The sequence below is a fragment of the Neovison vison genome, chromosome 12 (assembly GCF_020171115.1).
Source record: "Neovison vison isolate M4711 chromosome 12, ASM_NN_V1, whole genome shotgun sequence".
NCBI lineage: Eukaryota > Metazoa > Chordata > Mammalia > Carnivora > Mustelidae > Neogale > Neogale vison.
Genome location: NC_058102.1, coordinates 93471065 through 93498472, shown reverse-complemented (window position 1 = coordinate 93498472; position 27408 = coordinate 93471065). Strand labels below are relative to the sequence as shown.

The 27408-nt window shown below is 42.6% G+C and overlaps 1 protein-coding gene across 1 annotated transcript in view; it reads left to right on the top strand.

Moving 5' to 3' along the window:
* The first annotated feature begins 997 nt into the window (after positions 1–997).
* PPM1H (protein phosphatase, Mg2+/Mn2+ dependent 1H) overlaps positions 998–27408 on the top strand; it is a 257080-nt gene continuing 230669 nt past the window's right edge. Inside the window, exon 1 of the mRNA XM_044228930.1 lies at positions 998–1611. Coding sequence (XP_044084865.1) covers positions 1367–1611 — 245 coding nt within the window. The 5' untranslated portion in view covers positions 998–1366. The remainder of the gene's footprint in view (positions 1612–27408) is intronic.

Here is a 27408-nt window from a genome sequence, read left to right as displayed (position 1 = left end):
GGGCCTCTCTCCCTACCTTCCCACTCATTTGGAAGAATGAAGGTCTGTATTCCCTCCTGAACTCTAAGTGAGCTGTTCAGAATGTGTAACTCCACCAGTAACACAGATTCTTGGCAAATTAAATGGTAGGTAAACATGAGAACAGGATACAGAATAAGTAAACATGAACAGGACATAGCTTTCTTGCAAAAAAAAAAAAATTAAGCCAATATTTAACAAATGTCACCTCTGATAAAACATTCATTAGCTGGCTTTTCAGATATTTTTCTGTTTAAGAAAATAGTCTACATTAAGTGTCTCAAAAGTAAACAGAATAAGCTTCAAAAAGATATTTTTGTTGTTATGTTGGAGGAACATGCTTGTATAATCTATTTAACAGTTAAGTACTAGGTAAAACAGGGCATGTATCTAACTTAGAGCCCTTTTGTTTTCTTTCCATTAGCTTATTCTGGGTTCAAAACGGAGCTTGTCTGCAGATAAAGATGCGTGTGGTGGTAATAAAATTTTTTAAAAAAGTAATTCTAGAAATGCCTAGGAGAAAACTTTCAATAATTCTTGTGCAAACCTTGAGTTTTTTTGTTTCAGCTCTGAAGTCGTTTACATCAGGTGTTTCTCATTTCCACTGCCGTAGCACCGTGGACTCGCCCCCCCAAGATTCCACTTGTCTCCCCTTTCCGCTTGGGCTCCCGAAGTTTCCTTTCCCCGAAGGCGTAGAGCACTCCTCAGCGAGTGGATTCCTCAACTGGCTTTGCCCGGCTCCACGTGACCTGCCCTAACACCTGTCTGCGGCCTTCCGCTCACAGCGCCCCCATCCCCTCAGCCAGGTACGGACCCAGCCCGGCTCCCCCTCCCCTAGGAGGTCACGATCCCAGGGCTAGCCGCGCTCTGGCCGGCAGGGGAGGGGCTGAGCTCCGGCCACCGCAGCTGCTCGAGCCCTTGCAGCCTGATTATCACATGACTCGACGGCGGCGGTAGCCGTGGCAGCAGCCGCGCCGGCTCTGCTGGCTCGCCGGGTGGGCTCAGTTCCGCTCACGCAGGAGCCGAGCGCAGAGGGCGGGGAAGGGACCTGCTGCCGTCGCCCAGCCGCTCCCGGAGCGCGCGGCGTCTCTCCGGGCCCGGCCGGCCCGCTCCATGCCGCTCCGTTGCGGAAGTGTAGCCGGGGAAGGCGGCGGCGGCGGCACGGAGCGCGGGAGGCCCGGGCCCGGCCCCCTGCAGCACTAAGCTCCGGGAGCCGCGCGGCGCGCCCCAGCGGCCCGGCTGCCCGTGCGCCCGGCGCCCGCTGCAGCCTGCATGCCCCGCGCTGCGCCTCGTCGGGCCCCTGCCGCCGCCTCCTGCTCACACCGCTGCTGCAGGACGCCGGAGTAATATGCTCACTCGGGTGAAATCTGCCGTGGCCAATTTCATGGGCGGCATCATGGCTGGCAGCTCAGGCTCCGAGCACAGCGGCGGCGGCTGTGGAGGCTCGGACCTGCCCCTGCGCTTCCCCTATGGGCGGCCGGAGTTCCTGGGGCTGTCTCAGGACGAGGTGGAGTGCAGCGCCGACCACATCGCCCGCCCCATCCTCATCCTCAAGGAGACCCGGCGGCTGCCCTGGGCCACTGGCTACGCAGAGTGAGTGTGGCGACACCGGCGGCGCCCCTGCTCTCCTCGCGGCCCTTCCCCGCACGGTTCCAGCCCTCTCTCTCCTTATTCCTCGGCCCCAGGGCCCTCCAGGGGCTGCCGGCGTCCAGGCCTCAGCGGGGACCTCTTTACTTTACACTGGCCCTTCCCGTCTTCCCCAACTCCCCCTTCCCCCATCCCCAAGGACACAGCGTCTCCAGCCTGGGTATGGTGGTGGATGGTGGGTGGCAGCGCAGGACCGTGGGAAAGCTAAGATTGAACCGGTCCGTGAGTCCGGGGGCTGTGACACTTGGAAGAAAGTGCGTAGAACAGCTCTGGTGAAGTTTGAAGCACAGCAGGCAAATCTGGTATCAGCGCCCACCCTCCCCAAAATCTTTGCGCCTCCGCATGAAGTTTTTGAGGTAGAGTCGCGAGGAGCTGTAGCTGCGCTTGGGCGGTGGGCGGAGGGGGGGGTGTCCGTGTGCGAGGTTGCAAATTTCGGAAGGGCTCAGTTTCTTTGACTTAGCCTAAGAGTTCGCTCCTTTCTCCTTTAGCAGGTAGTAAAAGCCGGAGCGTTCGGTAAATGCCCGTACCCTTTCCCCCAGCCCACGGGGAGGGGGAACTTATTTCGGGTGTCTAATGATAGCATTTTGGTAATCAGCTTTGGCGATTAAGCGAACGTTTGAGTGATTTACTATTTCAAGAACTGATTCAGTTAGGTTGTCGACCTGGAGAGGAACTGGGAAAGGAGGAGGGTTTTAATGGCCTCCCCCCACCCAACCCTGACCCCCATCTTCTCCGCCATTGACTATTAATGGCCCTCTTATGAATGGTAGGATATGTGATGTTTTTCACCCTACTCAGCGTTATGAAATGGGAAATTCGGAGCGTGGAATTTAGACCAGAGATCCGGGCTTAACAATGACCCGGTGGGTGCACAAGTGCACGCAGAACGCGGGTGCCTGGCACACCTGGCCCTTTTCCTTTAACTCCATCCGCTCTGTGATCTTGGCCCTCCCCGATCCGCGAACAGCATCGCTCGCTGATTGGTTCGCCCGGGAACCAATCCGCTCTCCCGACGCCTGGGCGCTTTGATGCTGACCCTTTTCTGGTGGCCCGGATACCCCCGGGCAGATATGGTTCCCGTAGCGCCGGGTTCCGGTGAGAAAGACGGTAGGGAAGACGCCCTAACTACAATCTGGAATTCCTTTTTCCTTCCCTTTTCACCATATGATCTTTTCTCCCAGGATTTTAATAGAAAACGTGAATAGGGATAGGCGACGGGAGTGTGAAAAATGGTGAGAAGACTAGTGAGCACGCCGGGTGCCAAAACAAAAATTAACTCCTAATAAAGGACAAGTATGGTAGAGAACGTCGTGTGGGGGGAGGTACGAGATAGCATGGTAACTTCCAGGAGAAAGCCAGAGCAGAAATGAGCACCTGTGTAAGGAAAAAGTGCCCAGACATACCAAACACCGTTTCTTGAGTGAAATGAAAAAAAAAAAAAAAAAAGAAAAAAAAGCTTAAAAGTCCATTTAGAAGCGTTGCAAGCAAAATAGCTTGGAGGCATACTCCACTCATCCTACAATTGTGTGCCTGCCAAAAACCCCGAACTACCTGGCTAGTTGTCACTGTTGTCACTCTTGTCACTCTGGCTAGTTGTCACTCCCGTGGGTTTCCCGAGGCAGGGGCACCTGCCTGAGGGACAGAATGACAAGCAAATGGTGAGAAAGTTCTGAGAGGAAGGAAGATGTTAAAACACATGTCCCAGCTACTTGGTCACAATAGAAGAAAGGCCTCAAACAGGAAGAAAAGGAAAGGGGAATAAAACAACCGGATTCAGAACGTTTGGACCCTATGGCAGGCGCATCATGTGCCAAGGACTTTAGAGACTGTAAGGGGATCTGAAATGAGACATGTAGATGGGACACATGGACTACAAGGCTCTCCCTCCTCTTAGGTGGGCCTCTATTTCCTTATCTCCCAGAAGTTCACCTTTTCCTAGACCTGGAAGTGAGAAATGTTCAAATTGAAGGTTAGAAAGCCCACTGTAAAATGTTTAATTTTAAAAACTGGTTATAAACGTAGTACATGATGTGGGAAACAAAGGCAAAAGAAAAAGTTAAATTTCCTTGCTGCTTATAGTCTATTGACAAGTCCTTGAAACAGGCAGAGTGACCTTCCTCTAGAAAACTCAACTGTCTCGATGTCGACGCTTAACTAAGGGCAAGAGGCGATCTTAGTCCAACTACCCAGGATCCTGTAAGTCTACTTGAACATATAAAAATTCCTTTGGAAATTCCTTTATCTCTATTCCCCAAGATACATAGTAGCAATCATCCCCCCAGCATATGGCCCACTGATATACATCCGAAGGGTCTCATGACTAAGGTTTTATTAGACTGTAATAAATGACCTTTCTCTAATAATAGCTAGCCCCTCCTGGAAACTTGTTTCCAAAATTCCTTAGAGATTTACACTATCCCTATCCCCCTCCCAACTTGAAAGGACATAATCGCCAATCCTCACAACCCCAGTGCAGCCCTTTCTGCCCATGGTGGCTTTAATAAAACCACCATTTTGCACTGAAGATGTCTCAAGATTCCCTATTGGCCATCAGCTCTGGACCCCAGTATTACCTACATCAGTACGTACTTGTGAATTCAAGCAAAGACCTGTACTTATACAAATGTAGGAAACCTCCCCCTGACCAAACACACACACACACACACACTCTCTCTCTCTCTCCCTCCCTCCCTCCCTCCCTCCCTCCCTCCCTCCCTAGGGGTTATGACTGCGATGATTTAGTGTTGAGTGGTGTGTGTGCCTTTCTAAGCTTATTTGGATGCACTCATCAATATGTATTGTGTATTTCTTTTTTTCTTTCCAAGATAGACTCCTACTAAGTATGTTATTCTGTAGCATTTTCAGAAAAACACTGTCATGGACTTTATTCCAAGTCAGTACATAGAGAATTACCTCATTCTTTTAAAATATATACATGGTGCTAATAATAGCTAACAAAGTTGGTGCGTACTGTCTAGCGATTTCACTCTATCCAGATTTGTATCCTGTCATTTGATTCTCACAACAACCCTATAAGGTAGGCAGTAACATTTGTATTTTCTATAAAATAGAATATATACATATATATTTCTATATAATAGAGATATATATTTTTTCTAGAAAATAGAATATATATATTTTCTATAAAATAGAAATATATTTTTTCTATAAAATAGAATATATATATACATATGTGTGTATATATATATACATATATATATATATATTAGAATGCAGAGGCATTGAATGGTTATGCAACTTTCCCAGAGTCCTATGAACTTAGCAGAGCCTGTATTTGAACCTAAGCATGATTCCAGAGCCTATACCACCAAACTGCCTCCTTACAGTGTAATAAACTATGATGCATTCATCTGTACCCAAGATTAATCACTGGTGTTATCTTGCCACAGCCCTCTGTCAGAAGTACTGTACCGCTTCCTCAAACCTTGAACTATACTTACTCTTCCTGTAAAAACACATCCTGAATGGGCAAAATGGCTGAAATAGGGAAGGGGAGAGAGAGACCTGTAGGGTCTAGGCTGCTAGGAGTAATGCTGCCCTTGGTGCCGTATCTCCTGGAAGGAGGAATTCCCTTCATTTTAGAAGGTACCTGAGAGGGATGGAATTGGTAGGAAGATTGCTCAGAGAATAGGGATAAGGGGGATGCTAGTGACTCAAGACCTGAATCAGAAGTGGTTTGCTTACGGAGCTACTTTTCATGCCTTCCCCGGAAGAAGAATTGGCATCACTTGGTGAATGAGGCGTTAGAGGAGAGTTGAACTCTAGGGCTGACCTTTTGGAGGGCAGAAACATTGAGAGAAGTTCTATTTTTTAGCCACTTACTTTAGCCACTTACTGCTAATCCTTTTCAAGAAGAGATTTTGTATAGGTTATGTACCTAGAGAATTCACTTAAGCAGTCCTTGTAAGACTCAAGGATCCAGAGACTGAAGATCCTTACTTATTCATTCAGTATTTATTGGCATTGGGCTGAGTGGAATTTCCTGGTCCTTCAAAAAGCTTTCTATTGTGGCTGAAGAGTGTAAGGGCTATATGCTCGGTTGTAAGGCTCTGTAAAGCATTACAGTTACAGATAACATACACAGAGCTAAAATCGTAAAACAAACCTGCATTAGCAAGTTTTATTTTTTAGTTTGGTTTTGAAATTATGGATTGAGACTGTTAGAACTGCTTGGAGAGAGACTATGGAAAACAACATCTGACCCAGAGACCCCACAGGGCAACTACTTCCTTTCTCTCTCTACAACTTTAAATACCCCCCAAGTGGTTTAGGTCCTCCTGGGACCTAGAACTTGGTTCAATTTTTAATTGGGAGCCCATTTGACTTTCTCTTGTCCAGTTTGTCCAACCTTTCTCTCACCAGTGATCGGCTGGACTGAGAGATACAAGCAGATATGGGGTTTGTGCCTGAAACTCTGGCAGTGGAAAATACCAGAGAACATGGAATAGTCTGTATGAAAGCATCCTATTCACATTTTGTCAATGACAAATTTTTACTTGTGCAGAAAGAAATCATTACAGCAGAATTTACTTAGGTTATAGCTAAAACTATATGATTCTTTTCTTTTTCTAGCTAGTACTTTTCTTATGAAAGTGACCCAGACATGGGCACCAAAAAAAAAAAAAAAGCTACTTTTAAGTTCTTTGTGTTACACAGTGTTCAAAATTATGATGAAATAATGTTGTTTACATCCAGCAAATAGCCCATAAGTATTTAGATTTACTTACGAATCGGTAGGCTGTTCTGTCTCCCTAGTTATTGGCATTAATGAACAATTACCAGTAAATCACATTGGTTGGCTGTGCAGCTGTGATGACAGAGAAACCACTATTTCTCTTTTGACTTGAAGCTCAGAAATCCCCTGGCCTTTCTTTTTCCCTTCGAACCTCCTCTACCACACCCATCTCTTTTACACCTCTTAGCAGAGCTCCTGCCTTGGAGCTTCCTGTTTAACTGGGCAATGGAAAAATCTTGAAGGTTCTCCACTTTTTGCATAAAGATAAAAGGAAATGGACTGTGGAGGGGTGTGTCTTATTTCACAAAACTCTCCATAGCACTTGTCTGTGGAATAGTTAAAAGTTCAGAGTAATCTAAAACATTTCACCTACCATTCTGGTAGCCTGCAGAAGGTATTAATTTCCTATTTTTTTTTAAGATTTTATTTATTTATTTGATAGAGAGAGATCACAAGTAGGCAGAGAGAGAGAGAGAGAGAGAGAGAGGGAAGCAGGCTTCCTGCTGAGCAGAGAGCCCGATGTGGGGCTCAATCCCAGGACCCTGAGATCATGACCTGAGCCGAAGGCAGCGACTTAACCCACTGAGCCACCCAGGCACCCCTTAATTTCCTATTTTAAAGCAGGCAATTAAGCTCTCCTCCCCTTTTCGGATTTTTTAAATTTTAACTTTTTAATTTAAATTCAACAGTTAATATATAGCGTATCAGTAGTTTCACATGTCAAGTTCAGTAATTTTTCAGTTGCATATAATGCCCAGTGCTCATTACATCACGTGCCCTCCTTAATGCCCTCACCCAGTGAGCACATCCCCTTACTCCCACCCCCACCCACCTTTTTCAGATTTAACATTATAATGAAGTCATCCCCACAGGTGTGGAGCTTCTGGGCTTTCTCTTAGGAAACTGGATCAACTTCCTTCAAAGGCAAGTGATGCTTCTGACAGAAGATTTAACCATTCTGAGGTTGTGTTTATCCTGTGTTGCATCCCCAGTTAGGTACACGTCTCTGATACTGTCCCACCACACAGTACGTCCTGACACTGCAATACCCACTGATAAAACTGATTGCATACTAGAATTGTTTTCTAAAAATATATTATTTAAAAAAAAATTTAAAGATTTTTATTTATTTATTTGAGAGAGAGAACAAGTGAGAGGAGAGGGAGAAGCAGTCTTCCCACAAGCAGGGAGCCCTGTGTGGGGCCTAATCCCAGGACCCTGAGATGGTGACCTGAGCCAAAGGCAGAGGCTTAACTGAGCCACCCAGGAACTCCTAAAAATATATTATTGAGGACGATTTTTCATTGAGATATGATGGACATAGTATTAGTTTCAGCTGTGTTGTAAAATGATTCCATATATGTATATATTGTGAAATGATCATAATAAGTCTGGTTAACATCCATCACCACATGGAGTTAAGATGTGTGTGTGTGTGTGTGTGTGTGAGAGAGAGAGAGTGAGATGAGAACTTTTAAGATTTAGTATAACTTTCAGGGACGCCTGGGTGGCGCAGTTGGTTGGACGACTGCCTTCGGCTCAGGGCGTGATCCTGGAGTCCCGGGATCAAGTCCCACATCAGGCTCCCAGCTCCATGGGGAGTCTGCTTCGCTCTCTGACCTTCTCCTCACTCATGCTCTCTCTCACTGTCTCTCTCTCTCAAATAAATAAATAAAATCTTTAAAAAAAAAAAAAAAGATTTAGTATAACTTTCAGATATACAATACAATATTATTAACTATAGTCACCATGCTATACATTACATCTGCAGGACGTATTTTATAACTGAAAGCTTATACTTTTTGACTACCTTAACCCATTTTGTGCACACAGACACCCTCCCCAACCATTCACCAATCTATTATCTTTATGAATTTGGTTTTTAAGATTTACACACGTAGGGGTGCCTTGGTAGCTCATTTAAGCAACTGCCTTTGGCTCAGGTCATGATCCTGGAGTCCTAGGATCGAGTCCTGCATCAGGCTCCGAGCTCCATGGGGAGTCAGCTTCTCCTTCTGACCTTTTCCCCCATCATGCTCTCGCTCACTTTCTCTCTCTCTCTCTCAAGTAAATAAATCTTTAAAAAAAGAAAAGACTTACACACAAAAGTGAGATCATATAGCATTTGTCTTTAACTTATTTCGCATAACATATGTCCTCAGGGTCCATCCATGCTGTCACAAATGGCAGGATTTCCTATTTTTATGACCAAATAATATTCCATTGTGTGTATATATCTATATATATCACATATATCTTATCTATAATTTATATGATGTATAAGAATATAAGGTATGTATGTGATATATATAGGTACACACACACAATTTTCTTTTTTTTTTTTTTAAAGATTTATTTATTTATTTGACAGGCAGAGATCACAAATAGGCAGGGAGGCAGCTAGGGGTGGGGGGGAAGCAGGCTCCCCGCTGAGCAGAGAGCCGGATGTGGGGCTCATCCCAGGGATCATGACCTGAGCTGAAGGCAGAGGCTTTAACCCACTGAGGCACCCAGGTGCCCCACACACAATTTTCTTTATCCATTCATCTATCATTGGGCACTGAGGTTTCCATGTCTTTTTTTTTTTAAAGATTTTATTTATTTATTTGACAGAGATCACAAGTAGGCAGAGAGGAGGGGGGAAGGGAAGCAGGCTCCCTGCTGAGCAGAGAGCCCGATGCAGGGCTGGATCCCAGGACCCTGAGATCATGACCTGAGCCAAAGGCAGAGGCTTTAACCCACTGAGCCACCCAGGCGCACCTGTTTCTGTGTCTTACCTATTGTAAATAATGCTGCAGTGAACATGAGGGTGCAAGTATCTTTTTGAGTTAGTGTTTTCATTTCCTTTGGGTAAATACCTAGAAGTGGAATTGGTGGATCCTAGGTTAGTTATATTTTAATTTTTTGAGGAAGCTCGTACTGTTTCCCATAGCATACCAATTTACATTCCCACCCACAGTGCACAAGAGTTCCTTTTTTCCCCCACATCCTAACTAATGCTTGTTATTTCTTGTCCTTGTGATAATAGCCATTCTAACGGGTATAAGCTGATATTGCATCGCGGTTTTAGTTTGCATATCCCTGAGGATTAGGGATGTTGGGTACCTTTTCATGTTCCTGTTAGCCATCTGTTTGTTGCCTTTGGAAAAAAATGTCTATTCAGGTTCTCCTCCCATTTAAAAAATCAGACTTTCTTGGTTATTGAGTTGGATGAGTTTTTTTTTTTTTAATATATTTTGGATACTAATACCTTATCAGGTATATGGTTTGCAAATATTTTCCTCCATTCGGCAGGTTGCCTTTCATTTTATTGTATTGATGGTTTCCTTTGCTGTGCAGAAGCTTTTTAGTTTGGATAGTCTTACTTGTTTGTTTTTTTGCTTTTGTTGCCTTAACTTTTGGTGTCATACCAAAAAATTGTTGCCAAGACCTATGTTAAAGAATGTACCACCTAGGGGCGCCTGGGTGGCTCAGTGGGTTAAAGCCTCTGCCTTCGGCTCAGGTCATGATCTCAGGATCCTGGGATTGAGCCCCGCATCGGGCTCTCTGCTCGGCAGGGAGCCTCTGCCTACTTGTGATCTCTCTCTATCAAATAAATAAATAAAATATTAAAAAAAAAAAAAGAATGTACCACCTATATTTTCTTCTTGGAATTTTATGGTTTCAACTAGCATTCAAGTCTTTAATCCATTTTGAGTTAATGTTTGTGTATGGTGTAAGATATTGATCCATTTTCATTCTTTTGAATATGGCTTTTCCCATACCAGTTTTTCCCGTACCACTTATTGAAGAGACTGACTTTTCCCAATTGCTTATTTTTGGCTCCTTCATCATAAATTAACTGGCCATAAATATATGGGATTATTTCTGGGCTCTCTGTTCCATTTATCTATGTGTCTGGTTTTTTTGTCAGTACCATGCTCTTTTCATTACCATAGCTTTATAATATAGTTTGAAATCCGGAAACATGATGCCTCCAGTTTTGTTCTTATTTCTTAAGATTTGTTTGGCCATTTGGGGTCTTTTGTGGCTCCATCCATATTTTAGGATTGTTCTATTTCTGTGAACAATGCTATTGGGATTTTGATACTAGGGATAACATGAATCTGTAGATTGCTTTGGACACTTTAACAGTATTTTTCCAATCCATGAGCATGATACGTATTTTCCCTTTGTCCTTCCTTCAGTTTCTTTCACTAGTGTTTTATAGTTTTCATCGACAGGCTTTTCACCTCTTTAGTTAAATTTATTTTTAGGTATTTTTCTCTTTTTGGTATAGTTGGAAATGGAATTGTTTTCTAAAGTTCTCTGATAGTTCATTATTAGTGATAGAAACACAACTGATTTTTGTATATTGATGTTATATCTTGTAACTTTACTGCACGTGTCTAGTCTAATAGTTTTTTTAGTGGAGTCTTTAGTTCTCTTGATATCATGTTATCTGCAAGTAGTGGCAGTTTTATGTCTTCTAATTGGGGAGGCTTTTTCTTTTCTTTCCCTTCCCTTTTCCTTCTTTTTCTTCCTGCGTGATTGTTCTAACTAGGACTTCCAGTGCTGTGTTGAATAAAAGTGGTGAGAGTGGATATTCTTGTCTTGCGCCTGGTCTTAGAGGGAGAACTTTCAGGTTAGCACCAGTTAGCTTCCTGTTGTTAGCTATGGACTTGTCAGGTGTGGCCTTTATGACATTGAATTACATTTCGTCTCTACCTACTTCGTTGTGAGGTTATTTTAAAAATCATAAATGGATGTTGAATATTGTCAAATCCTTTTTTTTTATGCATCTATTGAGATCGTGATTTTTATCCTTTATTTTGTTTCTGTGTATCACATTAATCTATTTGTATGTATTAAACCATCTTTTCATCCCTGGAATAAAGCCCATTCAATTATGGTGTGCGATCCTTTTAATGGGTTGTTGAATCCAGTTAGCTAATATTTTGTTGAGCATCTGTGTTCTTCAGAAATATTGGCCTGTAACTTTCTTGTGCCCTTATCTGGTTTTGGTATCAAGGTAACGCTGGCTTTGTAAAATGTATTTGGAAGCATTCCCTCTTCTGTCATTTGGAAATTTGAGAAGGAAGGACAAATTATTTTTAAAGGAAGATATATTTTAATTCTAGGCGTTTGGTTGTTATAGTTGTCTTTACAGTTTTCCCTGATTTGTCTGATTTGAACAGAGGATTGATTCCTCTCCCAAACCTTTGAATTTATTTTTGAATTACTTTTCCTTTTTCAGGAAATAAATCCTGTCCATCCGCTTCCATTCTTTCATTCAATCAATGAAATCATTGCATTCCTACTATGTGTCCAGTATTGGTCCTATTCTTGAGCCCATATAATAAGACATAGTCATTATCCTCAAGAAAATTTTATGTCAATAGTCTTTCCCCTTTTAGTGTCATCCTTTGAAATTAAAGTGAAATCACAGAGTAATAAGGTTGAAAGGGGCCAGCATTGGGGAAGGGAGGGCAGGAAGGGTGTTTGCTTTATTTTTAAGGTCTTAATGCTTCTGGGCAATTTTAAATGTCAGCATTTGGAGCCTTTAAGTAAAACAGCAGAAGGAAACTATACTTTCCAGCAAGCACAGTAATTAGTTTTTGGTTCTCTGTACCTGAAGGTCTCAAGACCTTTATACATACCTGTATAAAGGCATGAGTGAAGAAAAAGTTATTCTAGCCCTTGTTAAAATGGTAAGGAAGACTTTATTCAAAACTATTGCGATAGGAGTGTTTTAATAGGGGAAAGGAATTAGACTTTACTCCAAATACAGCTAAGACAGCTGGGGATTTATAGCCAATGAGCAGAGCGAGGACATAGTGGGTGGAAAATTACTAAGAGGAGACATTATGGGTAGGGAGATTCTTGCTGAAGGCAGGTCAAGTGCTTAGACATCAAGGTAGGAGAGGAGGATAGGAAAGGTAATCAGATTTGACTGCAAAGCGGTGACCCAAGGAGCCAAATCTATTATCAGACAGTATATCTATTGCCAACATTTCGTTAAATAAAGGATAAAGCCCAGAAGTGTAGAGGTAAATAATCTTAGCAAAGGAGCAGTTTTTAGCTTTTTTGAAAATGCTATGATACTGCTATTTTTCTAATTTTTCACAGACCCGTAAAACTACATCTTTGTCCTGCCCTAGAGGATTCCTAAGACACTTTCCAGTTTTAAACTTTGAGAGTTCCTGGGCTTAGGCTAAGAATGTCCCTTCTTTCTGTCTTTCTGCCGTTCCTTCTAGGCTGAGGTCTTTCCAGTGGGGCCTCCTGTCTTCTTGTGATTACAGTTTTGAATTGTTTTTCCCCAGCACTTTATTATGAAAATTTTTAAACATGCAGAAAAGTTGAAACCATTATACTCTTAGCAGCCATATGGCCACTCTCCAGATTCTACTCTGTACGTCTTGCTGTATTTGCTTCATCACTTGCCTGGCCATCAGTCTATCATTGTTATTTATTTATTTATTTATTTATTTTTTCCCCCAATTTATTTATTTTCAGAAAAACAGTATTCATTATTTTTTCCACCACACCCAGTGCTCCATGCAAGCTGTGCCCTCTATAATACCCACCACCTGGTACCCCAACCTCCCACCCCCCCCCCCCCGCCACTTCAAACCCCTCAGATTGTTTTTCAGAGTCCATAGTCTCTCATGGTTCATCTCCCCTTCCAATTTACCCAAATTCCCTACTCCTCTCTAATGCCCCTTGTCCTCCATGATTTTATTTATTTGACACAGAGAGAGAGAGATCACAAGGATGCAGAGAGGTAGGCAGAGAGAGAGCGGGGAAGCAGGCTCCCTGCTGAGCAGAAAGCCGATTGGGACTGGATCCCAGGATGCTGAGATTATGACCTGAACCCAAGACAGAGGCTTGAACCCACTGAGCCACCCAGGCGCTCCTATTATTGATATTTTTAAGTGTATGTTCTCTTTAGTCCAGTGGCTCTGATTTATGCTATTGAGGTATTTTCCACAGTAAATCAGAAAGGAGAATTAGTAGCTATGACAGGCTCTGGTGAGAAAACCACCAAACAATGGGCTCGTCATCCAAGTGGGAGGAGCCAACCCGGATTTAATTTTTATTCCATTGGCACCCTGCGAGCGACCCCTCAGTCCGCATGCTTGTCGTGACTTGGCATTCACCTACCTGAGAGCTCTAGATGGGGTGAAACCAAAAATGAGAAATAGATTAGCTGCCTCTTTGCTATGTACCTGTTTAATTAAAGCAGTAGGAAATTTTTTTAAAACTCGCGTCGTTCCTTCTGGCTGCCGGTAGGCAGGCAGGTAAGTACGGGGAGGAGCAGTCTGTTTTGTAAAGACAAGCATGTTGCCTGAAAATTGCTGCTGGTGAATAAAGACTCCATTGTGCTGATTTCCTTCCTTCTGAGGTAGGTACTGTCCACTGGGAGGCTTAGGCAGATCAAAGTACCTGCCTAATTGCCTTTTTCCTGGTGTGGTCGGATCACTTGGGTCTTCTGGAATGTGAATCCATAGTGCTTTCTCCGTTATACTGTTTCTGACTTAGTTTTCTCTAATAAGCTGTAAACTTTAAGTGCTTACCTACCTGTCTTTTCTCTCTGTGGACTTTATGCTTTCGTATTTATGAGAGAGAAAAATGATGCCACTAGGTACATCTGTATAGCTTTGGATGGCTGTTAAGCCCCTGCCAGTACGCTGAAATGTCCGCAGGGGTTCTTGATATAAAAGAGGAAAATGAGGCTCAGAGAGAACACAAGTTCCTTCAGAATCTCATGCAGCCCCACGATCCCGGTGACTGTCATGGAATCCCTGAACCGGATCCTTCCCTGTGCAGACATCGTATTCCTGTGAACACAATGTCACAGAAGGGTGTAAGATATTTTATTACAGAAAGGAAATTAGTAAGCCTTAATCACCAGGTGACTTTAAATTAGATAAGGGTATGTTAGCACATCAAGTTTTACATGAAAGAATGCTTTTCCAAGCTTTAAAAAATAGTTCTCGGAGCACCTGGGTGGCTTAGTGGGTTATGCCTCTGCCTTGGGCTCAGTTCATGATCTCAGGGTCCTGGGATTGAGTCCTGCATCGGGCTCTCTGCTCAGTGGGGAACCTGTTTCCCCCCTTCCCCTGCCTATTTGTGATCTCTCTCTCTCTCTCTGTCAAACAAACAAATAAATAAATAAAGTATTTTAGAAAAAGCAGTTCTCTCTCCTCAGTATAATAGACTTTCTTAGTATAGGCACATGTCCTGAGAACAACAGCCCAAATCTTGCCGAATTACCATCTTCCCTCTAAAGTACCTTTTTCATATTTTAATGTTTTTGGAAACCTTGAATCTTAAAACCAGTCTGTACATTTTGGGTGGTGGCATTTTTCTACAGTTAATAAATCCTGTGTTGTACTATAAATAGCTACTTAGAAGTGGGTAACATACTGAGGAATTCTGAATGATGAGGCACAAATCACGAGGCGGGTTCTGTAAGGGATACCCTCTTAAACTTTACCTTGGGAGTCTGTTAGCCAGCTCTTGACTGAAGCAGAATCAAGTTTTAGTGCAAATGTTGCAAGTTAGTGTGGACTTTGGGGGTCAACAAGGCCACCAGCACAGGTGTAGCATTTGGGCCTCAGCCCCGTGGGCTCATGCGGGGACTTGTCCTGTAGCGCGCACGCATCAGCGACTAGAGTCAGGTACAGGGGAACGTCATCAATCATCACAGGGCCGCGGGGCCGACAGAGACATCAGGTGGTTTGTGTGCTCTCTTGTCCTTTCAGTAAGTTGACAAACAGACCTTTAAGCTCTTTTAAAAAGCTGCCTCTTTACCATATGACCTTTTTCATATGAGTGTAGGAAGAAAAAAAAATCTCTAGTGATACGGTTTTTTTTTTTTTTTTAATAAAAATGCTGTGGATTATCGAATGACCATACTTAAGTGGCCCACTCTGGTGTGGTAGTAGCTATTCTATGCTTTTCTTGAATGTTGGCAAATTAGAACACACAGCTAGCAAAAAGAAAAGAACATCCATGTTGAGTAGGAAGCAAATTTTAAGGCACAGTGAATATGAATAGCCCATAAGAGGATGTGAGGGGTGGGAAGGAACCAAACTGGTATCAGTATAGAAAGAACTGTATTAACAGGATTTTTTTTTAATATAAAAGAGGAAATGACTACAATATTTTGTTGCAAATAAATAGCCTATGAGGATGAACTCAAAAATAAGTGTTTGGGAAAAACAAAGAGCAATTCTATCAGCCCGTTAGGGTGGCGTTCACCCTGTAAAGTAGAGCCAAGGAGCCAGATTACCCGGCCTCTTGGCGCCCTTCCTGTGATGATTGCTAATGCGGCCGTGCAGCCCTGCTAGAAACAGGTGTCCAGAGCCGGGCTGGTGATTCAGCGCAGCCGTAAACGGGGAGAGGAGAGTTGGCAACTCGCACGACAGCAGCTGGTGTTTAATTTTTAAAATATCCAGGTGTCAGATGGGAATTACATGGGTCCATAGTTGAAGCCTGCCTCTCCTCCCATCCCCGGGCTCCAGGTTATCTGGTCAGTGCTGGCGGAAGCCACCTGGCCCTTCCCTGCCTCCTACACTACCTGGAGCCCTGCCTGGTGCTTTGCCACCCTCAGAGGCACCACGGCATGTCCCCGAGCTCTGGAGGAGCTGTGGATTCCCTCCAGTTCTGGCTCCCCACCTTCTCACTATCATGGACCCTTTGATTTATTTTTCTTGGATGTATCCCCTTGTGATACATCGTATCTTCTAATCAGCAAGAAGGGTGGGTGTGGTGATGATGGCATTGAACTGGTAACATTTCGGTTAAAGCAAAGGGTTAACCTTTGTTTGGGTTCATGTGTGACTCCTTATTGCCCTACGTCTATTTTTCATTAGCTTCTTTTTTCCTCTAATGCATAAAATCGTTTAGGTTTCCTCTTGCTGCCTTCCCAGATCCTTTAGGAGCCTGGACCACAAGCTGAAACCCTCCCACCAGGCTTGGCTTCTGCACCAGCCCTGGGTTTTCCACCAGGTTGCTCAGATTCGTATCAAGATCCTTTTCGATGGGATTCAGATGGGACATACCTTCCTTGAGCATGTCATTTCAAAGTCCCTCATGTCCTTCCCTTGTTGAAAACTATGTTTTAATAGTTTTCTTGGCTGCAAGTTGCCCGAAAGGCCTGATACTTGTCAGCTGCAAGTTTAATTAAACTCGTGCTGAGAATATTATCCTTTTTGTCTAGCAGAGTTTTGACCCTTGGGCAAAAATTTATCTTGCAAAAAATTTTTATCATCCACTGATGAGTGAGGAGAATTTAAAAACATCTTAACCTGCCAAGATGGAAAAAGGCATTGATTACTCAGGAACACAGAATTAATTTTTTTAAATGACACTTTTGTTTTTCTCATTGTAGAATTGATATGCATTCATTGTAGCACTTTTAAATCCTTATAAGCACTATGAAGAATATAAAAATTATCCATAAATTCCGTCACTCATAATTAAATTCAACTGATAATTTGTGTATATCTCTTAAGTACATTTGTATTTATAGAACAAGATGATTCTACATACAGATTAGTAGTTCTTTCACTGCAAATAAAGTTACTGTCCACTTAAATAAATATCATAGTCTGTCACAGATTGTTTTTTCTTGGTGTTAACTGCCCCCCCCCCAGGAGACCTGGGATGATTTTCCTTTTAGATAAATCTTTGTTAAAGCATAATTTGAAAGGTGAGATTTTTCTGGGAAAAATGTTCAAAATGGACTTTCAGCTATTTCTAGTGACATTATTTAATAGTTTGAAAAGATCAGTGTTGCGGTTGAAAATTGTATTTGAGAAATGTTATATACTTTATTTTAAAATCCTTTATCAAAGTAGATTTTGGTAAGCCAGGCTTACTGATTTAAGAAATAATATTGCTGCTTTTTCACATTTTGGATTGCTTTTTAGAAAAATGACCCTTAAGGACTAGTTTAAGACACTGCTCTGAAGAATTGCACAATGATTCTGTCTTCAGAGCTAAAAGCACTCATCAACTATCATGCCTTTGAGAGATAATTGGTGACATATCTTGGTTAACTTAATTGCTTCAAATTTTAATGAATAATCTTGAGGGAGTACACATTATCCTATACATTTTAATTTCTCTAGTACATAATGTAGGGTTCATATACATCAATTCTCATATATTACATTGACCTGAAGTAGGTGGACATAATCAGTATAGTTCCTCTTATTTAAGATGAAGGGAAGATCACCTTCGTTCTGTAGGCTAATTTCAAATTACCTGCTCAACTCTTGGGAACACAACAGCTAACACAATACTTGAAAATTTCATCTGCTCAAAAGTTCGTTAGAGGCGTTGTATGGTATTCTCTGAACGGGGACTGTCCTGAGGGAAAAGAAGGGGAAAACCTCTAGCTTTTGGACTTGTAGCTGGAAGTAAGCAGTAAGAACTGAGCCTGCTAGAAAAAGTAGATGGATGTCTTGGTAGAGATGAGTGAGTGGTCTGTAATGGCAAGTCTGTCTGTCTGGATGCTGCGTTCAGAAACCCACTGAAGTTTCTAAATACATTATCAGTGCTTTCTCTTCCCTCATCTACTCAGCTTTTTTTTCTCTACCTTATTTTCTTTACTTTGGAGTATTTTTGGTGGATTCATAAGGCGACTGCCCATTAATCCTTCCTCTGTGCACAAGCTAAGGCATTATTGAATTAGGCACAGTCAAATTTAGTTCACCTCTGGATTGGATAATTTATGCTAAAGTTTGCAGTTTCCTTTTGAATTAAAAACTCAAAGTCACCCAAGGTAATTGGCCCATTTCCATCTCTAACTCCAAGCCCGTAACTTCTTATTTAAAGTCACGTACACATCGATAGGGACTAGTTAGAATAAAGACATTCTGTATTAAGTTTTTTTTTTTTTTAAAGATTTTATTTATTTATTTGAGAAAGAGAGACAGTGAGAAAGAGCATGAGCGAGGAGAAGGTCAGAGAGCGAAGCAGACTCCCCATGGAGCTGGGAGCCCGATGTGGGACTCGATCCCGGGACTCCAGGATCACGCCCTGAGCCGAAGGCAGTCGTCCAACCAACTGAGCCACCCAGGCGTCCCTGTATTAAGTTTTAATTTCATTAATTTCTATTCCTACGTTGCTGTTGGTTGTTCACCTGAGCCTGAGGAGCTTTTGTTTTTGTCGGCTGTGTATAAAAATGATATTTACTGTGCTGGAAATTAAAACTGAGAGAATGTAAAAATATTTATAATTTCAGTTCATTTTTAGTGAAAAATAACCCTGTTTTCCAAAACAAAAACCAAGTTAGAAGAGCAGTATTCTTCTACACTTGCAAATCTCTTTAGTATCTGGCTTAATAGAAGACAGTTGGATTCAGACCTGCTTCTGCATTTCATCTCTGTACCATCACACACACTTGCACCCAGTGAGAGGAGGGGAGTGAAAAAGGAAAGGAGCACTATAGCATTATGGTGAAAATCGTTTTGACCTCATGTATCCCTTAGAGGGCCTGGGCAACTCCAGTCGTCCCTGAGAACTTTGGTGGGGAAGGGGTATGGTCAGCATAACTGTCTCGTTATTTTTTGAATCGTATTTTACAAATAGAGAAACTTAGCCCACTTTTAAAAAGTTAGGGCTGGAATATAGTTCATCCACTTCTGACATCAATGTTTGTACTGATTCTGGAGTCCACTTTTCCACACTGTGTGGTATTTCTTCCAGACGTGCAGAGTACTTTGTTTTCTCCGGAGGGCCTGTGCGTTGTGTATGTTTGGGCTGTTTAAGACTGATGGACAATTGAAGATCGAGTGTTACTCATGTTTAGCAGAATAAAAACTGTAGGGTCCAGAATGTGCTATAAAACATAAATCTTCAATAAAATACAAATCTCAGATTGACAGCAATTTTGGGATGATTTAGTGTTAGCACGGCACTGTTTATTTATTTTTTTTTTTGTATCATTGCCATGCATTTACTGTATACTTCATGTGGGCAAAGGAGCAAAAGATAAAGAGGGTTTAGCCTTAAGTGGCTTACACTCTTGTTGAGAAGATAAATTTGTGAAAAGATGAAAATCTAAGCATCGTGTATGACAGAGGAGTAGCATGTGCTGGGAGATTAGTATCTTGAAGAGGCAGCTTGAGGTCATCTTGGCTCTTCTCCTAACCAGCTTGTGGCTTCAGCAAGCTGGTTCACTTTTTTAGCATTTGGTTGGCTTATTTATGAAGTTAGGTCATTGCCTCAGTCCTTTCTGGCTGTGAGGTGCCGGGAGTAAGTAGTAGCATAAAAGAAGATGTGTGTGCTGATCAGTTCACTTTGAGTGAACTATTTTATGTAGGATACTTGTGTACAGTTTATAAAAAGGAATGTTTTTTCATTTGCTTATTTGCTCTGTCTTAAATCTCTGAAGGATCTGTTGACTGAATATGCATTTTAGCAAAAGGTGGAAGGGAACTGAAAATGCAATTACATTTGACTTCATGATACAAACGTCTAAATCTAACACAATGGTAAAACCAAGAATGATATAATGCTAAGTAAGCCTCTGTCTGGAGATTCGCCTGCCCTCCCCACCCTGTGCAACACTGAAGGAAAGAGTGCTAAGCACAGATTATAACATTGTTTATAAATAAATAAATAAATAAGTAAACACAGCCTATCATGGACTAAAACGGACTAAAATTTTAGGGAATTTTCCCTCAAATTCCTTTAGAATAATGAGGCAGTTACTGTATCTGTCCAGAAAAGTTATGATTTAAAGTATTTGCAGGGAGACATGTTTCAAAATTTTATCAGTGAAGCAGGTAAAATTATGGTGGTGAGGATTCCGTCATAATTGGTTCACATTGCCTCCACTCTGTCCTTTTTGGGACGTGATTCGGTTAGTCAAACTATAATTTGTGAAGTATGTAGACGTCTGAGTAGTGTCTATAAAAAGTTTTTTGTTTTTTGTTTTTTTTTAATGTGAAATTGGTTGAAATCTCTGGATCCTTCCAGAAAAAGAGGAATGAAAATCACAGCCAGTTTTTAATTTAGTCCTCTGTTAGCCCCATGTTGCCTCAGGTCCCTGAGGACATCTCTGAAGTTCTCAGAATTGTGCTGTCGCTTGGTGCAGAGCTGATGTCCTTTGCTTTGGCAGTTAAATTGCTGTGGAAAGCAGCTGTACTTGATGTAATTTTAATCAATACTTTGTACTTCTGTGTGGCCCTGTAGCTACTGTATCACTCTATTCTGTTCAGCATTTCTGACCTAAAAGTAAGGGACACAATGTCTTGCTTGAAATTTGGTTTTGATTATATTTTAAAAGCACTGGGAAGCTTGCTACTTGAAATACATCACCAGAGGGGTATAGTGTCTCCATGTTGAGAATAGTTCTGTTAATCAGTCTTGGTTCTTGGTGAGTTGAACTTTGCTACATTTTTCTAAATGGAAGATAACAAGTGGTATGTGCCTTTTAAACATTAACCAGTAGCAGGCGAGCATCAGTAGCTTCTTGAAGGTTACCAGGGATAAGTGGCTAAGGGCAAGTGGTTCGAATTCATTCAGCTTCCTCCCTAAAGTTTTTTTTGATACCCTTCTAGGATCGATTTATTTCTCTTTTCACATCTTTGTTCATACCAGAACTGCTTGAGCTTCCATTTCTACTTCTAATTAAAATAGGAACTCTTCAAAACTGTGCGCTCCACTAATTTTTTCCTCACAAAAAATGTATACTCTCAGTGTTTGAACTTAAATTACATATCCTTTGCTAAGATGGATTTATTTTTATCGTCTCTCAAAGCCGTGATTTACCTCACCTGTAAAGTTAATTGAACAATTTTATAAGAAACTAGCTCGTTTCTTCCATAAATATAATTGGTCAGGTGCTTATAAATTGAAGGGAGAGCCATCTTCATTTCAGTCCATGTGGCATTCAAGCTTCTTGGGGTATGGTAGAGGACAGACACCAAAAGCAAAACCGAAGATGTTTAGGTTGTGTTATGTTAGTAAATAGTTTGTTAAAATTACATTTATTGAAGGAGATCTCTGGGTCCCTGCGTGGCCTAGTCAGTTGAGCGTCCGACTCTTGATTTTGGTTCAGCTCACTATCTCAGGGTCGTGAGATCGAGCCCCACATTAGGGGCGGCCGGCTCCGTGCTCACTGGGGATTATGCTTGAGATTCTCTCTCTCCCTTTGCCCCACCTCACTATTTGCACTTGTGAGTGCAGTCTTTCTCTTAAATAAATCTTAAAAAAAAAAAATCTTATCAACAATGCCCATTTTTAATAAGTCATGCTGGGTGCAAGTAACTAGGCTAACTAGGTAAAAACAATAGATTAATTTCCATTTTCAGTCAGCTAACATTTATTAAATTTCCACTGAATATATAAGCCTTTTTCTTTCCTTTCCCTTTTTTTAAAAAAATTTTTTTTAAGATTTTATTTATTTGACAGAACACGAGCAGGCAGAGGGGCAGGCAGGGGGAGAGAGAGAAGCAGGTTCCCCGTTGAGCAGGGAGCCCAACTCCATCCCAGAACCCTGGGATCCTGCCCTGAGCTGAAGGCAGTGCTTGACCAGCTGAGCCACCCAGGTGCTCCTGAATATAAGTCTTTCAAGGTTAAAAAAATGCATTCCCAGGGCACCTGGGTGGCTCAGTGGGTTAAAGCCTCTGCCTTCAGCTCAGGTCATGATCCCAGGGTCCTGGGATCGAGCCCCACCTCGGGCTCTCTGCTCAGCGGAGAGCCTGCTTCCTCCTCTCTCTCCTCCTGCCTCTCTGCCTACTTGTGATCTCTGTCTGTCAAATAAATAAATAAAATCTAAAAAAAAAAAAATGCATTCCCTTTTTTCAGGAATTTCACAGGTTATCAGAGGAGGTATTATGTGCATAGCTATAATGGAGGGATCTGCTGTGATAAGGGATGAAATGCAGTGGGAGCCCAGCAAGTAGTTTGGGGGGAGTGCTCAGGGGAAGGGGGTTAGCAGAGCTGATGTTGATGGAACCCTGCAGTGCTAGGTGGAGGTGGCATGCTAGAGAGACAACAGCCTGAGTAAATACATGAAAATGGTTGTATGGGGGCACCTGGGTGGCTCAGTCCTTAAACATCTGCCTTCCACTTGGGTTCTGATCTGGGGGCCCTGGGATCAAGCCCCACGTGGGACTCCCGGCTCAGTGGGAAGCCTGCTTCTCCCTCTCCCACTCCCCCTGCTTGTGTTGCCTGTTTCACTGTATCTCTCTCTGTCAACTAAATAAATAAAATCTTTTTAAAAAATGGTTGTATGAAAATGACTACTTCTCAGAATTTGAATAATCTTTTATGACTATTTGTAGGAACTCATTTGAAGAGGCTCCTGGGAGAAATTCCTTACCTGGGGCCTGGACCACCTGGCACTAGACAAATAATGATTCTCCCTTCTTTTTTTTCTTCTTAAAGATCTTATTTATTTATTTATTTATTTGACAGAGAGAGATCACAAGTAGGCAGAGAGGCAGGAGGAGAGAGAGGAGGAAGCAGGCTCCCTGCTGAGCAGAGAGCCCCATGCAGGGCTCCATCCCAAGACCCTGGGATCATGACCTGAGCTGAAGGCAGAGGCTTTAACCCACCGAGCCACCCAGGTGCCCCTGATTCCCCCTTCTTATGAAAGAGTGGGTACAGATCAAATTTTGATGCTCTTCAGACCTGCCAAGCTTGGCCTCTGGAACCTCCCTGTAAGATTTGTGCTTTCCTTCATTATGCTGAAAGGAAGCTATCTGATGCCTTTCTACCTAGGAGTACTGTTGAGCTGCTCTTGGATGCTCTGTATTTTGTGCTGAGGGGTGGAGGGAAAATGAGAGGAACACTGCTTCTCACAGAAGACCTGGTAGAATGAATGGAGGTCTAAGGTGAATTCACTATGGACCACAACTTCTGCTGCAGGAAAGGATATAATGAGGAGGGTTGTGTTCCCGTATTTGCTGGTAGGATCTCCTGGATGTGTTCTGCAGAAGCTCTGTGCGGTCTGTGCCAGTACCACCTTGTAACTGAATCACTGAGGAAGTAGAGCTAGTTCTGGAAAGCAGAGCTCCTGGGGGCATTGCCTTAAGGTACAGACACTGCTGATGGGACCTGCCTTTGACCAATCACCCAAACGCTAAGCTTATTTTTCTTTTGTCCTGGGATTTCTGATTCATGGCAATTAAAATCAAAGTAAAACTTATTCCAGGAAGTGTTGGACTTTTTTTTTTCTTTTTAGTGTCAGGCTTTAAAAAAAAAAAATGTGCAGAGACACTGGGGACGGGGCTGAAGAGGTATATAGGAATGGAGATGGTGAAGGCCCTTGTATATCATGTCCAGTGAGCAGTCAACAAGGGATTATTTTTTTAGTAGGTGTTGGGGATGACATGAGATTTGTATTTGGGAAAAATCATTGGCAGGCATGGAGAGAAACAGGTGAAGGTGAGGTGTGCTATTGAGAGGAAAGAAGAAGGAACAGCTGGAGGGCTTCTAGATGTCAAGCTGGCAGGTTGTGGGGACTGACGGGGACTGAGGAGTAGGGATGTGGTGAAGACCTGGAGTGCTTCCTCTTCTCTCAGTCTCTTGTCTGGCCATGGGGAGCTTACAGTTTTCTGCTCTCTTTTCAGTTGAGTGAGCCCAGATGACTAGTTCCGACCAATTGTTGTGAGCAGAAGTGAAGTGTCACTTCTAGGCTGAAGCATTTCATTGTCCCTGGAACACCTTCCAGCATTATCTTCCTCTTGTACAATAATGAGAAGTCTGTGTGTCTCAGCCGGAGGTTGGGGGGAGAGGGGCTCAGTCAGTAGAGCCCTTTTTGGGGCCAGGCAGCGGTTGGAGGTAGCTTGTAGAATTGTTCATGCATGTCTTCTTCTTCGATCACAGTGTTATATAAATATATAGTGTTATATCAGTGTTATATAAAGCCACTACGATTTGGAAAACGTTTGTTACCACAGCGTATCCTACCTGTCCTGATATGTGGTGGTACTTAGTAGCATGCATTTGTGGACAGCAGCTGTAGTGGGAACGTGGGTTCCATTCCATATTTAATAGGTGCTACCAGAGAAAAGCACCCTGCAGCCATGCTGGGTTAGAGTTAAGCAGGTTTCTTAGCGCTTTTAATCCACTGACATGAATTTTGAAACTCCCACCTAAGGGAGATGATGAATTGCTTCCCAAGCCTACCTTGACTACAGACTCACTCACTTCCCTCTCCTTTTTGGTAAATGCACTTAATGACAATTTGAAGAAACAGTTAAGGAAACAGCAGACTACATAATTGTCATGGTCTAGGTGTGAAGTAATTGTATAAACCAGGAAGAATCCTTGACTGGAGAGGAAGGATTTGAGGGAATATTTGAAGGAAAGATGGACAGAGGTGGACTGACTGGATATTTAGAGAAAGAGTAAGGGGGTTATATTGTTTCAGTTACACCAACTCATTTCCAGTTGATTTCTTACCAGTCTCCACAGGGCCTTTCCAGACCTTTGTTCCTTCCCTTAAATTATCAATCCTATGTCTGAACCTCTTTGTGTTGGCAAGAGGGTCTTACCTTCTCTCCTTACGGGATCTTTCTTCAGCACAAGCTCCTTTTCCAGCCCACCTTGGGATGTCTTCCACATCATCACTTTTTATTCCCTGCTGTCTCGGATGGAGAAACATTCTGCCCAAAATGTTAACACCCACCATCCCCCATCACATACATTCATACCTTGTCTTCCATTTCTTCCATTTGTTTCTTGTTTTCCTTTCCATTGCCTACCCTTTGTCTGTAGATGTGTTAGGTCATTGCTGTTGGGTCAAGCAACATATTCGTTTTGCCAGCCTTCATCATCCCTTCAGGTTACTGGGCGTACTACTGCTCTCTTTTCTGTAACCTCTTTATTTTTTTTCTTACAGAAACATGCACAGAATGCCTACCCTGTGCCAAGAACTCTTCTGAGCACCAGGGACACAAAAACAGATAAGAAAAGCCTCTTCCAACTGGGTGACCCACCCAACTGAATAAGCCATGGCAGTGGGTTGTGCTGGGTGTCCTGACAGGTGCGAGCACAGGGTGTCACAGGGTGTGAAGCAGGAACACAGCTAGCTAGGCTGGGGATGTCGGAGAAGGCTTCCCACAGGAGACAAAGCTAGAACTGAACCTTCAAGAAGTCAGCCAGCCAGTGGAGGGGCTGAAGAGAACAAGTGTGAGTACCTAGAAAGTGAGAGTAGGATGTACTTTAGAAACTGGGGGTCATCTCCATGCAGTGCTTCTGCTGCGGCACTGCTTGGGCAGTTGGTCAGTGGAGGTCACCAGTGACTTTTTAGGTTCAAATGGTCACTTTAGAAATTCGTTCACCCTCTACGTCTTCCCTGGGGCAGTAATTGTTGTGCTCACTCTAGTCCATGAACTCTTCTTGTATCGCTCGCTCTTTTTTTTTTTTTTTTTAATTTGACAGAGAGAGATCACAAGTAGCCAGAGAGGCAGGCAGAGAGAGAGAGAGAGAGAGAGAGGGGGGCAGGCAGGCTCCCCGCTGAGCAGAGAGCCCAATGCAGGGCTCAATCCCAGGACCCTGAGATCATGACCCAAGCCGAAGGCAGAGGCTTTAACCCACTGAGCCACCCAGGTGCCCCTCTTCTTGTGTCTCTTAACTTCTGGAGAACCCTTCCCTCTGGTTGTTTTTCTAGGCTTGCTCCCATTTCTTAGTAATCTTCCTTAAATAGTGGTGGTGTTCCCAAGCTTTCCAGCCCTCCCTGCCCTTCTTTTCACTCAGTTAGCAGTTTATCTCTACCTTTATTCTTTGGAATTTAGATTTCTCTTCAGCTTTACCTCTCTCCTAATCTTTTTGCATGTTCCCCTCTGCTGTGGTCATCCCTTCACTGTGCCTGCCTGTTTCATATGCTTTGCATGAATCTGAATTTGTATTTGTTTGAAATGTGAGTGTAAATTACGGGCATTGTAAAGGACGTGGTAGATATTCCATGCCCATGTATCATTCACGAGCTGATGGTTTTTGACAATGCCAGGTGGAAGCAGTTGGATAATGTTGAGACCTCACTGTGCCCAATACCTATGAACAGCTGGGGAACAAATCTGCTTTTAGTTTCTAGAGCTACATTGGTCTGTTAATAAAATTCTGTTACGTTGTTTTTCTGGGAACATGCGTGTATTCTTGTCCAATTACATTACAGTGGATTTTTTTTTTAACGAGTTGCCATATTATGAGCAATAACCTGTGTTTGCCTTCTTATCTTTGTTAAAGCAAGAAATTGAGTCTCTATATTGATTTAGTGTTGCTTTCTGTGATGCCATAGGTAGAATGTTTACATTTCTGCCAAACCTCCTGTGGTGGTCACTAATGCCGTTCACCACTTATTTCCAGTTCTCTTCCTGGGCACATGGCTATTCACCATCTTCCCTTTCTTATCCTCTGGGCCTCTAGATTGTGGAGGCTCTGTCTTCCCTGTTAAGAAGACATGGAGCTATTATGAGATGGACATGTGTGGTATGTGAGAAATAAAACTTCATTACTGCCCAGTAATCTACCCCATTCTTGCTAATCCACTTTGAAAATTTTACAGTATTTGGAAAGCTAATTACTGGTTTGCCTGAACTGTGAAAGTGGTTCTCAAATTTTCTTAATATCTCAGGCAGATAGGGACTGTGAAGAAATAATTTTCTGAGTAAATGACTGAGCTCTCTAGCTCACTAAGTTGGTTTTACTATGTTGTCTGAAGTTCTAATTAGAGTCCTCTAATAGAATCACCATTTTGTAGCATTACAGGCTTGGTTGAGTATTATGAAATAGCGGTCATCCTTTCTTTTTTTACTGAAAGAGGAGAACAGGTGAGTTACTCAAAGATTGATTGATTGTTTGATTTTCAAAGATTTAATAAGAGTAGTCAACAGATGTTGCCAGGTGCTGTGGACGACTTTGGGATTAAACAGTAACTAAGATAAAACATGGGCCTTCTAGAATTTAATTTAGTAGAGGAGATAAACAATTAAAGTATCAGGAGATACATGCTCTTATAGGGGGAGGGTTAGGGT